Source organism: Hoplias malabaricus, chromosome 5, assembly GCF_029633855.1.
Source record: "Hoplias malabaricus isolate fHopMal1 chromosome 5, fHopMal1.hap1, whole genome shotgun sequence".
Taxonomy (NCBI): domain Eukaryota; kingdom Metazoa; phylum Chordata; class Actinopteri; order Characiformes; family Erythrinidae; genus Hoplias; species Hoplias malabaricus.
The window spans coordinates 17,524,906-17,538,847 of record NC_089804.1 but is presented as its reverse complement, the minus strand read 5'-3'; the positions used below and the strand labels follow the sequence as shown (position 1 = coordinate 17,538,847).

Sequence of the window (13,942 nt, the reverse complement as noted above, 5' to 3'; positions counted from 1 at the left end):
TTGTGTTTGTTAGGATTTTTATTTTCCTGTCAGAACATTTTCTGCCCTAAAACGAATCTCTCAGCCCAAATCAAAAGGCCTAAAAATTACACATGGTCAAATGGTTGTTGGGATTTTTTGTTTGTGTGTTTGTGTGTGTGTGTGTGTGTGTGTGTGTGTGTGTGTGTGTGTGTGTGTGTGTGTGTTTTGTGTTTGTATCCCCCAGTCATTTATGGAGTAATCATTAGGGAATATACATTTTCTTTTTGTAAGGATTTGAGAGAATGTGTTAAGGTAATATTAATAATAATGTCACGACCTAGCAAGTATTTGAGGAAAAATATTTTTTAAATAAGTGAAAAAAATTGGATGGCACTGTTGCTGCAGATAGTGCTGCTGCCATACAGCTCCCCAGGATTGTGTGGGTTAAATCTCTGCATCGAACCCCTGCCACAGTCCAAAACACAAGATGGTAGGTGGAAGTGACTCTGCAACATTGTGCATAGGTGTGAATGTGTGTGAATGTGTGATGCCCTGTGTTAAATTGGTGTGAAATGAAATAAAATCAACATAGTATGCTATTATTTTGATAATATAAGTCTTTAACTTTATATAGGTTTTCGTATTTCAAATCAAAATTAGGACACAGCCTTTGATTTGGTAGGAATGCATTATTCGTGCACTTTAATTAATGAAGGTCATCAGTGTTGGCTTTTAGGAGAAACCGAAATAGCCTAATTCTGGTCTGAGGTGGGAAGCCGTTTGCCACATTTGTTATCTACGACGCTGCGATGGGGTGCAGAGAAATGGATTACATCAGACTCTGTAAAGCCCAGAAAAACTGCGGGATAAATGGAGTGTTTTCTGGGAAATAGTCACGTTATCCAGTTTGTCTTGACAGGGAGGAAATCCCCCGCAGCCGCAGTGAAAGGGAGGGAAGTGCAGAGGGCGTGTCTAAAAACAGATACGAGCAGCGAATACACGCTCTCCTTCACAAACAGTCAGAGTTTCAGAACGCGAGGGCTTTATTCTCTTCAGATTGCACTCTACCATCGAAAAGGAACTAAAATGAAACTACTCTTCATCTTTCTATTGGTAAGAACCTTTAAATATCTGTTGGGGGTTTTATCTGTATCTTGGTCGTCTACGGGAGTGAATGCAAAAATGTATTATTAATAGCCTAACTAACAATATCTAATGCAATGTTGCACTTCATAGCTCTTGACCTGTATTTCCAACAACAAAAAGTCAATTGTATAATTTTCGTTCGTAAATGCGTCATTTTGTCGTTTCTGTGACACTTTCAGTTTCGTTTTCAGAACAAGGCTGAGTTTAAAACGTCTCCTTCCTCCATTAAAAGTGCGCAACGCGAGTTACGAAATGTTGCCGTTTAGTCTTAAACCATTAACTACAGGTCCAGTATGATTAGGTTACGCTTCCTAAATGCCTTTGTTATATGCATTTGTCATTGTTTGACGCCAGAGCCTTCATTTCAAGGCTTTAATGGTGCACTGTGGGAAAACGGAACCCTTGGCTTGAGCCACCAGAAATAAATAGAAGCAGGAATACAACAAATGTCAGTGAATATTTAAATAGAGTAATGTCTGAATGTGCTGCTAGGAACTATGTTGTACCTTAGAAAGAGTATTAAAATATGTTGGCTTGTTTTTAAGTCTCAAGATTTAAGAGTTTAGAAGCTCATGTAAACAGCTACTGAGAGTTTTAGGGAGTTTCCTAAACAGTCGCAGTCTCAACGTCCCCTTTTGGTTGTGCAAATATTCTTGGTAATATTCCCTTTTTATTTAACTCACTTTTCGCTAGGTCTTACCTGTTTTGGTGCATTCCTGCAGTGATACAGAGTATGTAAAGGATGGTTCATGCTGCAAGAAGTGTGGCCCAGGTACGTGGACCTTTAATGGTCTGTTTTGTTTATGAAATTCTCCAGCAACTAGTTTGTGTGTGTGCGTATGTGTATACACACACCCAGCACTTTACTATTTGTATATTTTGCTGAGGCTGAATCATTCATTCATTATCTGTAACCGCTTATCAAGTTCCGGGTCGTGGTGGGTCCTGAGCCTACCTGGAATAATTGGGCGCAAGGCAGGAATATACCCTGGAGATACACACTCACACATTCACTCACACATTCACACCTATGGACACTTTTGAGTTGCCAGTCCACCTACCAACGTGTGTTTTTGGAATGTGGGAGGAAACCGGAGTACCCGCATACACACACTCACATTGTGATGTTCTCATATACAATCATATGAAAAGAGATTATATATAGAATATATATATATATAGATATATATTATATGTTCTCCATAGAACACCACTGTTTAACAGAATAAAATAATGTGGAGCAGCTGCATATGAACTAAGGACCCCATGAACCCCACCATTAGACTTTGGAGTGATGGAGTTCCATCCAGTACCTCTGTGATTATAAGTGACTGTTGTGATACAGACTACCATCAGTACTAGAGATAGGCACAACTACTCATTTAACCAGCTATACAAGGGATTTTGAAAATCACTTCATAAATGTGAACAGTTGATTATATGCAAATGACTGTTCTACTGTTTTTTCTGAGGTAAATAAGTCTGGACTCAATACAAGGGATGGGCAATTTGGTCAAATATAATAACTGCATTTCAAGTCAATTCAGTGGAAAGGAGCAGCATGGTTGTTGTTTAATGGGTTTTACTGAAGTTTAACACAACAGTTAAATCTGTGAGAGAGATATGAGGTCCATCATGAATAAATATGCACTCCGTGGCAGGTCGATCAAGACTGGAATTTGTGTCCATAGAGGTGTTTTGAGTGGAATCTGCTAAATTACCTGAACATGGCCCAGCTAACCTGCCACAATAAACCCAAAGAAATTGCTTTGGGAGCGGCATGTCGGTTTCCTCCGGGTGCTCTGGTTTTCTCCCACAGATTGAAAAACACATTGGTAGGCGAATTGGTGACTCAAAAGTGTCCAAAAGTGTGAGTGTGTGAGTGAATGTATGAGTGTGTGTCCCCTCTAGGGTGTTGTTCCTGTATTTTGGCATGTTTTTAAATTATTATTTTAAAAAGTATGAATGTGGTAAATTATCTTGGGTTGTATAGAACGATGGGCCTCTGCTACACATGAAAAAAATGTGGTTTATATTACAGGAAAACGAATGAAACAGAACACAGATTGCATAGATCCAACGTGTGAGGAATGCGGAGATGGTGAATATCAGGATGGTTACACCGAAAAGACCCAATGTCAAAGACAACCTATATGTGACCCAAGTACGTTTATGTGCTTTCAGAGGGGTTCTACACTCTTAAGGTTCATTCTAAATGTTTAGTGGATTTGCTCACATACTGAAATATTGTTGTATTATATATATTTATATTAATATATATTTTCTTTTTCAAACAGATTTGAATTTTGTGGTGGATCCTAAACCAAGCAAGATAAAGCGTAGTGAATGTCAATGCCTGCCCGGCCATTACTGCTCCAGTCAGCCATGTGTTACGTGTGTGAAACATACAGTGTGCGAGGCAGGATATAAAGTAAAGAAAATGGGTAAGAATAAGTAAAACTATACAACATGCTAACTAACAAAACAGCCACTAAACTACATTTTGAAAACTCATTTACATTGGAAACTCATTCACATCGCAACTAAATTGAATATGTTTTCTTTTTTACATTTCTTTTTGAAAGCCTTTCAAAAACACATACTTAACTGTGGCAGACCACAACTAAAAGAGACTGGATGTTTTTTCACAGATCCCCACATTAATATACATATGCACAGAAGAAGGGATATTTTTCTTAATATTTCCCCTTAAAAAACCCAGTTCAATTAAATAAAAATATTCCCTCAGTTTATATGGAGGATTTTTTGTGACAATAATATGTTATTAAATGAATAAAAAATTAAATGAATTAAAAGGAGAATTAATTAAATGTTGATATAAAAGCTTAAATAATTTTCTGTTAAATATTTACTCGTTATTTAAATGTGCATTTAAAATATTTTTAATTGTATTTTTTAAATAATGTAATTAATTATTTAACTATTTATATTTTTATTTAATACGCCTTGCACCATGAAATAATTAAACCTGTCAACATCACCCATCATCCATCAGTGGGCAGGCCTAACTTTGATCCAGTCAGATTGATTGGCTCAATTACGCAGTAAAGTTTTAAAAGGGCAAAATGTCGAAGGTTCCCCTCCAGGGTGTGTTCCTGCCTTGCACTCAATGATTCAGGGTAGGCTCCGGACCCCCTATGACCCTGAATTGGATAAGCAGTTACTGACAATGTATGAATGAATGAAAATGTCAAAAGTGGAAGGGGAGGCTGAAAATTTAATTGAAGAGGCATTAAGAAACACCCCTGCTGCTCAGTTATCTTCCACTCCATCAGGTTCCACCCCAGCCCCTGACAGGTAGCCTGTAGTTAGCTAACTAGCTACCTAGCTAGGAAAATATCCTAGTAGGCAATCAGCCTGACATTTTGCCCATTTAAAACTGTCATTAGTAGAAATATGATTCAAATGTAGGTGATCGATGTGGCTCGACTTTACTGAACAATCTAACCAATCTATATGACTGGATCAGAGTTAGGCCCGCCCACTGATGGATAATGGATGATGCTGACAGATTTAATTATTTCATGGTGCAATACATATATATATATATATAAAACTCTATAAATAGTAATAAACAATTAAATCATCTAAGTAATACAATTTAAAAAATTAAAATGCACAATTTAATAATGTTTACATAAATCACAATAAATTATTCATTCATTCATTCATTCATTCATTATCTGTAACTGCTTATCCAGTTCAGGGTCGTGGTGGGTCCAGAGCCTACCTGGAATCATTGGGCGCAAGGCGGGAATACACCCTGGAGGGGGCGCCAGTCGTTCACAGGGCAACACAGAGACACACACACATTCACTCACACCTACGGACATTTTTGAGTCGCCAATCCACCTACCTACGTGTGTTTTTGGACTGTTGGAGGAAACCGGAGCACCCGGAGGAAACCCACGCGGACACGGGGAGAACACACCAACTCCTCACAGACAGTCACCTGGAGCGGAAATCGAACCCACAACCTCCAGGCCCCTGGAGCTGTGTGACTGCGACACTACCAGCTGCGCCACCGTGCCGCTCCACATTAAATTATGTACACTTTTATTTAAATTTTGTATTATTTAATTAAATATTTAATTAATTACATCTCCTTTTGATTAACTATTTATTTATTTAATTAATTGCATAATATTGTCACAAAAATTCTCCATAATGAACAAATTATTACTATAAACAGAACTGAATCAAGCTGCTTGTAAGATGTTAAAAGCTATTTTCAAGTTAATTCTTTTCTACTCAAGGTGTTTTTGGGAAGATGCTTTTACTTTTAAAGTCTTTTTTTTACTGAATTAACCATACTTTTATTCAGTTACCTTATAAACCAAGTGTGTTGCGGATGGGTTATAATGATGTGAACTGTTTTTACAGGTGACCAGAATTCAGACACAGAGTGTGAACCCTGTTCTAATGGAACATTTTCCAGTGAAGAATCAGCCATTTCATGTACATCTTGGACAAAGTATGCCCGACCTCTTTTTTTATTATTTAAGGTCCATTTGTCAGATTTAAGCTGTAAAAAGAGAAAATTTCCCAGAAAAGTATACTGTATAATAAAACCATAAATGTATAATGTCCATAATTCAAAAAGTTCTCAAGGCAGATAAATTAGAGAAACAAGTAAATAAATTACAGTCATATAGTATATTTTTAGTTTTTTTATTCAGTTTTTCACAAAATTATTTATATATTTTCCTCTCTTGTAAAGGTGTCAAACAGGATATGCTGAAAGTAAACCTGGAACATTAACATCTGACAGGATCTGCAGTAAGTACATATATCTATCAAAGGAACAGTGTATGTGGATTTTTGGGCAACCCACATATCACGTTGTGAGTCCACGTCAAGTTAAATTCTGTCAGTTGGAGTACAGTAATACATTAGGAAGTGAAACCTGAGGATGCGTTGAACAACCCACGTGGCTATCAAGTCAGCCATCTAGTATCACTTCCTTTTTGATTAGACATAGCCAAGACAGCCAAACTCTCAGGCTTGAGTAATATGTCCAAAATATTTATATTTTTCTATATTATTTCTAGAGATGGGCTTGATCTGATCCTATATCAGACATCATTCATTTTTCTGATATCGGACAGACAAGGCAGACCCAGTAATCAATCCATATTACAGTCCATAGACTTGCACTGGACCATGAACCGGCCTTAACAACATAACATAATAAGACATTTTTTTCAGAGAAAATGAGACAGAGGAAGAGAGAAAATTATTAATTATTTCATGGTGCAATATATATATATAACTATGTAAATAGTAATAAATGAAGAATGAGAAAAAAAATAGGAGTTAAACCAGATTTTTGCTGGTACGGACCATGCCCGTAGAGAAATATGAGAAAAGGGTGCTGACGGGGTGGCGGTGTGAGCAAGTTTTTTAAAACAGGATGCTTGGTGGGTTTTATAATGGCCGAACACGGCTCCGAATATGGGGATCAGCAGGAATGACCCAGCGCAGAGGAGTGAGCTGACGTAGTGTAGCAGTCGAGTCGAGATCCGTCTCCTGAACTAAATGAAGCGAGTTTGTCCGATGCAGAAATGACGTGAATTTGCGGGGTATATATAGGGCTGAGAGGTTATTACATAACTTCAAATAAAGAGAAAAAAACATGTGATTTTGGAATCATTTAATCAATATATTTTCTTGTGCAGATATGGATTTCTTTTTTAAATACAGACAAAATATCTGCATTTTCATTATATTAATTGTTTTTAAAAATATCTGGATATGTGTGGACTATAGCAGAGCTGTTGGTTTGACTAGATTACATGCTGGTATAATCTGCCATCCAGAAAATACAAATCACTGACATGACTCTAAGAGGATCAATGTGTGTGTGGGCTTAGGTGTTAACCTCAAGGGTGTGTTCATACTAACGTTACTTTATATGTGATACGTTTATATGGGAACCTCACTGATAACATGTCTGAGGTGATGTGTAACAGAACGCAGGAGTAGGGTAACATACATAAATTTCTTTGGAATGCATTTAAATTGGTCTATCTCAGTCTCATGATATAACCTTAAACACAAAACGAAGAACAATAATGATAATATTAAGTAAATTTCATATTGATTTATTTTCAACCTTATAGTATATTTTAGCTAACTCTTTAAATATTTTGCTGGTCTGTGCCGTTGTGAGTGAAAGGCTAGACTTCCCCCTCATAAACTTTGAGGAAAACTGACCCATGTTGAATTGTTCCTGCTAAATCAGAATGATAAACAGAAAAACTGAAAGAAATATTATGCTTACTATTATCATTTTATTGCCAAGTCCAGTGTTGACAGCAGAACTGTCAGTTGTAGATAATGAATTATTTGCAGTCATTTCCTTCAGAATTTTAAAATGTAATACCCCTCAGAAAAAAAATGACAATATTTCTGTTTCTGCTTTGGTAGATTATCAATATCGTGTACATATGGGTATTGGGATTTCCATTGTGGTTTTGGCTGCAGTATGTATCTGTATCTACGGCTTCAAAAAAGGTAAAAGCATAATTTTATTATTTTGTAGGTTTTATTGCACCCTATGTAACTTTTTTAGAAATGACATTCCTGTGGTTCTTCTTCTTGTGAAATAGTCCTTATACGGACACCCTTATACTGCAATTAGAGTGCTAGAGGTTTTTTCATTAAACTAATTTTAACAGTGCTCTAAGTAAATGGGGTTTTTTGGCATAAACTTGTTAATTTCAGGCCTGATAAGCAATTTGCCACTTATAATTTATTGCCAATCTATGATGGTGAAAATGACTTACTGCTGTTCAAACCTTCTTTAGAACTTCCTTTACAATCTACAGTATATATTACACAGTTTCATTTTTGGCTATTTATACATTTGTACTACTATTGCGAAGATATAGGAATGACATTGCAGGCAGAATTACAGAAATGTTGGCCCTGTTAGCAAATTTGTTCATATGTTTTACTACAGTAAGAAAAATTTACAAACTCAACAGATATATATTTATTTGCTAATGTTAATTTTAATGTGCCCTAATTTATTTTCCAAATGTTAGTAGCACTCATGAAAACTTATGCTCTCAGCTCAACCATGGCAATCATATTACAAAGAACGTTTTTCTGAATGTTGTTACTAGTCATACTGTATATATATGGCTGTTATATATCAGGAAAAACCAACACAACACAATCCTTTAAAATTTATATCAGTAATAAACTGGCAGAGATTTCTTGTGATGACTATAATATTAAAAATTAAAAGCTTCAGTGCTGTACAGTTTTATTGAATGTGTTACCATTCTGTTTTAAATTTCAGGAAGAACAAAATCTTTCTGTCTGCAGAAAAAAGTAAGCAACTCTTCATACTCCTCAGTGTGTTTGATATAAGCTACAGAGCCAGGATGGTTTACTCATCTGTGGTTTTTAATGGCGCTCTGTTGCTGATCTAGTTACAGAGTCATTGTCCAGGTTGGTGCTTCCACATCAACAATGTCCCCATACCTTTGGAAGAAAAGATGACCCCAGAAGCTGAACAGGAGCAGACTTTAATTGATATTCCCAATGAAGAGCGACTTCACAGTGACCCCCAAGAAGACAATGAGGATACGACCAAACTGGATGACCATTTTAAGCGTGGACTGTCTGCAAACGGAATGCCTGTCGATCAGGACCACAGCAAAACATCCATTGTTTCTCAACTTGAGACAGAACAAACCTCAGCTCACAGCTATTCAGATCAATTGTAAAGTAAGGCACGAGGATAAAAAGACAGAAATGGGCTCAAAGGCATCTTTGACTGCATTAATTTACAGAGATGGGAAGAGTTGCTGAATTCATACATCAGTAATAGTATTGTTACTTGGATATAATAATAAAGGTTAAAATACCTTAAAAAGAAATGTACAATGTACAGAAACTGTACAAAAGAAGATCTAGAAAAAGTACTTCTAGAAGTTCATTTAAACTTCTTAAAACATCCATCATCTATCTGAAATATTAAGCTTAAGATTAGAAATGTAAAACTAAAGCTCCAAAGTCAGTGGTGTAGTGGTGTATCCCAGAAACTAAACACAAAGAAGTTTAAAAAGAAATGAGGAACTAAATATCAGTAACTAAATGTAATTTAGTGATTGATTACACTAATGTACTTGAAGTTTGAAGAGTAAAAGAGTTCAAATCCATCAATATTTAATATTTAATCCAGCGATATTTAAGATTTGAGTAAATGAAACAAGTTACAACCTGCCTCTTTGACTCTGTCAGCAGAGGTAGTTGACATATGCTATTAAAAATCCAGTTTTAGATGGTAGCTTTACCTTAGGGTTAGGGTGAATGCAATGGACATTCTCAAATTATTCTGTTCAACTAATTGTTTTAGGGAATGTCATATAATATGAGGTTACACTCACAGATATGGAGGGCTCTACAAATACATGAGCCACTTTAAGGATAAGGAGAAAAGACTTTATAAGAAACCAAGAACCAAGATCTTATGTGCATCGCCAAAAATAGCATTTAAATAACATTTGGCTGAATTGTAACGGGGAACTAACATTTGTGTGCAGTTTCCTGTACATGATATAAATGTTCCTCTTCACTGAAGTGTAGAAATTAAACATAGTCCACTAAATGAAACAGATGTAGCTTTTAGCTCTGTTTATCGCAGGGTTCCATACATAAATAGCAAAAATTTGGCCTGTAAATGTGTTTTACAATAGTTTTCAGACAATGTTTTGGCCTTCAACATACTTTTTACAGATGCATTTCAGTACATAAAGCGTGGCTAGGCACATGTTTACTCATTCAGATTTTGTCATCACCATCATCATTCTATATAGGTACGTGTAGGGTCAGTCGTGGTTGAGGGTAGTAAAAAATAAATACATATTGTTCTCTGTAATAAACCATTTTACTTCAAAACAGTTATTGATATTAGCGCTGGACCCTGCGTGCCACCTGCTAGCAACAAACATCAAGACGCATGAAACATTGTGATGAAAATGCTGAACTGATGTGTTGTGCAGCTCTAGTTTACATTTTTAAGTATCATTTGAAAAATGGGTGTTTTTTGAGTTTAATGTGTAGACTCCGATATGATATGACATGCAGCCAGTTGCAGAAAGTTTGCTGCCACATTTTGTCATTCATTATTGTGGTTAAATATGTGATTAATGTAACTTCTGCATGGGCTAACTCCAGGCTGCTTATGATACTGTTGTATTCAATTCAATACTATTTCTGGCGTAAGGTTTGCACTACTATGTGATACTTGTTATTTGTGAATGTTTTTGTGAGTGATGTTGATGTAATGTAAATACACTCCTGCGCAGACATCAGACGAAGCCATTTTAGGAGGGAGACTATGCATTTAGCACCTAAAACACTTTTTATTTATGATTACAAATCACATAACCAGAACAAACTTAAAAATAATGGTTCTACAAGGGTTCTTTAGTAAAAAAAAAAATAAACATGGTTCAATATAGAACCATGAGCATTTGAAGAATCTTTCATTCATTCATTCATTGTCTGTAACCACTGTAACCTGCACTGAATCACTGGGCGCAAGGCAAGAACACACCCTGGAGGGGCACCAGTCCCTTTGAAGAATCTTTTGCATGATTAAAGTGTTCTGTGCCGCATAATAGAGTTCTTCAGATTGATGGAGAATGTGCTAGAGCACCTTTTAGAAAAGGGTTCTCTAAGTGGCACTGAAATGTTTAAAAGCTTGACATCATAACAATAGTGGAACCATTTATGGTAACTTATAGAACTCTTCTCTAAAAGGTGCTCTAGCACATTCAATGTCAATCTGAAGAAGTGATTTATGATTCAAAGAACCGTTTAATCATTCAAGTATTCAGGGTTATATATAGAACCATTTTTATTTTACTAAAGAACACTTGAAGGACCGTCATTTTTAAGTGTGTGCAGTACAATGTAAATTGTACTTCAAAGAAATTTAACGAAAATTATCCTTATGTTAATTTCATTTAATGTTTGTCTATCAATACCTTTAGGTGCCCACGACATTTGCACAGAACTGTATATAAATACTTGCTGTATTACCTTACAGCCCTCATTGTTAACTCTTTTGGTGGTTTTTATTTCAACTGCTTAATTGTGCATTTTTTTTATTGTTTATCAACCACATTGCTTTGAATAAACAATAAAACTTTGAAAAAGCTGCTTACAATTCACCTCTGTATGGCTCAATTCAAAAAACCTGAGAGCACATTTTAAAGGTGCAATATCCTTTCCAGCACAAGTCTGCTTCCTCTTTGTGTGATGTGTATTACACTCTCACAAAATGACACAACTGACAAATAGCTGATTGTGTGAAACTTGATTCAGTGTAAAGTGTATTGGAGGTGGGCAGCTGTGGTAGTGGGCTGTCCATTAGAGGGCGCTCTTGATGGTTGAAAAAAAAATTCTGAAAACCTGCGAATGACTGAATGACCCCCTCTTGGACACCTGAGAACTGCCCAAACAGCTTGCATGGATGCATGTTTTTGCATGGATAAAAAATGTGTAGTATTCCCATGATGTACCATTCCATCTCATTTCAAATGTATAGTTCTTTTGCTCAGTAATTTCTTTTGGTAACACTTTAAATTACAGCCCGCTAATTACAGGGTAAGTACAGAGTTTGTACCTGTTAAGTAAGCCGTAAGATAAAATAAGTACTGAGTAAGTAAAGTGTATGATACTAGAGATATGTGGCTATTACTGGGTATCTTACAATTCATTTAATCATTTCCTCATTAGTCAGCTATGTATATACAATGCCTCAATACATATCGGCTAAAGAGTGTAAAATATCTCCTAAGTATGTGATGATGATTAATGTTGTGAATCACGTGCTAAATCTGGTGAGTACAAAGCACCATGTTTGTGCCTGTAAGGAAGTAGCTGACCATGTCCTTCTCTTTATGTGCACTGTAAATTTATATTTACATTTACATGTATTTATAAAAATGACAGTAATAGTCATTTGCATAAACTGTCATTTTAATTCAATTTTTGTTATCTATAATTATGCTTAGAAGTACAATCAGTTCGGAAAATAGTTACATGCCTTATTTGTAAAGTGTTTGTAAGATACACTAAGTAATAACCACATATTTTTAGCATATTTCTTTACTTACTCTATACTTACATTTTCTTACACCTTACTTAACAGGTACATACTCTGTACTTACAGTTTGCCTTATTTGTAAAATGTTTGTAAGATATCCAGTAATAACCACATATTTCTACTATCATACCCTTTACTTACTCAGTAAATATTTTATTTTATGGCTTACTTATCAGGTACATACTCTGTACTTACCCTGTAATTAGCGGACTGTAATTCAAAGTGTTACCTAACGTTTTTGTATATTGCATAGCAAAAAGCTTCAGCATCGTGCCATAAGTTGCTTATTTCAGCGGTTATGAAAAATAACACGTTTTAGTGCTGTATTACAACAGAAGAATGTTTAAAGAAGCAAGGAAGTCTTTATGATTTTTAATGTTTCTCTGTGTGTTCAGGGTTCTATACAGAAGCACTGACATTACTTAAAGACCCTGCAGACTGTACTCCAAGAAGTTCTGTAAGATGTTTATTCAATACTATTAAATCAAAGATCATATTCCATGATGATCTACTTACAGTAGCTGCTGGATTCAATATCATTTCATATAAAAGGAGTTCTAATATTAATGTAATAGAGACTTCTCATACACTGAGCAAAGGTGTATTTCCAAACGAATACTTTAAATATTAACTTATTTATGACATTCTAATTCCCAAAGAATAGATACAACTGCATCCTATGGTAGGAGTTTTTATTTGTTTTTGTTTTATTTCGTTGGAAAAACTGCAATTATAGACTGTAGTCCATCTGTCGTTCTGCATATTTTGCAAGCTCTGTGGTAGACCAGGTTTGATTGTTGTGTTGTGCTGGTAAGAGTGCATCAGACACAGCAACGCTTCTGGAGGTTTTTATGGCACACATATTGTAGTTAATATAATGGATGTTACTGTAGCTTTGTTCATGAGAGTGTATTACATCTATGCACAATAACAAAGCAGCTGTTAGCTGAATAACTGGAGTGGCCATTTTGTGGGAAGCGCATGAGCATATGTGCGGATCAGCCAGGCTCTAATATGACACATTGCGCCAGATTGCGCCCCAGAATTTTCCACCATTGTGCGACACCTTGGTGTGGCCAACAAAAGCCCCCAGCCCTCTGCCGGTCATGTTTAGACTGGGATTACACCTCATTTGGGCCACCTGTAAGAAGCGGCCTCCAGAGGGGGATTACTGCTCACAGTGTGTTTGTAGTGGATGAGCGCTGAGGGGGGGTTGTGCATTTCAGATGCACTTTTTTAGCACCCAGGAGTTTTCTCATTATCCCTGGATTAACAGGCCACCGGCCTTTGAATTTACATGGAGAGACCTGAATAACTAGCATGGGATGGGTCTCCTTTCACCACCACACCCCACAGACCCACCCCCACTCTCCACTTTGCCCTGGTAAATGGAGATAGAAAGACACAATCCTGTCCTCCTGGGGCTTAATCCTGTTGATGTGCATATTGGGACATCTCAGAATTTTTAACTTTACAGGAGTTAAAAAAAGTTTTGAAATCGTTTTGGTTTGATTCTATTGGTCAGTTAGTTTTGAAATGTGCACAAAATATAAAAAAACTGACCTTTTAAAAATATGCTGTGTGTTATATGCAATATAATGCAAGCCCTTTCATTATAAAAGTCTTAAACCAGACCATAGTGTGCCCATTAAAACTGATCAATCACAAACCGGGTATTCTGGG

General features: G+C 36.1%; 1 protein-coding gene across 1 annotated transcript; it reads left to right on the top strand.

The window, feature by feature from the left end:
• Nucleotides 1-942: 942 nt before the first annotated feature.
• On the top strand, nt 943-8,873 carry cd40 (CD40 molecule, TNF receptor superfamily member 5). The gene is made up of 9 exons (XM_066671739.1): nt 943-1,074; nt 1,801-1,879; nt 3,149-3,271; nt 3,405-3,551; nt 5,512-5,602; nt 5,849-5,907; nt 7,558-7,644; nt 8,438-8,469; nt 8,571-8,873. The coding sequence occupies exons 1-9, from the start codon at nt 1,048-1,050 to the stop codon at nt 8,865-8,867; spliced, it is 942 nt and encodes a 313-aa protein (XP_066527836.1). The 5' UTR covers nt 943-1,047; the 3' UTR covers nt 8,868-8,873.
• Nucleotides 8,874-13,942: the final 5,069 nt, after the last annotated feature.

Bases quoted from the DNA above. Each gene is read 5' to 3' on its own strand.
- cd40 (XM_066671739.1), top strand. From the start codon at position 1,048: ATGAAACTACTCTTCATCTTTCTATTG. The intron at 1,880-3,148 runs GTACGTGGACCT...TTTATATTACAG, and splicing joins CTGCAAGAAGTGTGGCCCAG to GAAAACGAATGAAACAGAAC. The intron at 3,272-3,404 runs GTACGTTTATGT...TTTTTCAAACAG, and splicing joins ACAACCTATATGTGACCCAA to ATTTGAATTTTGTGGTGGAT.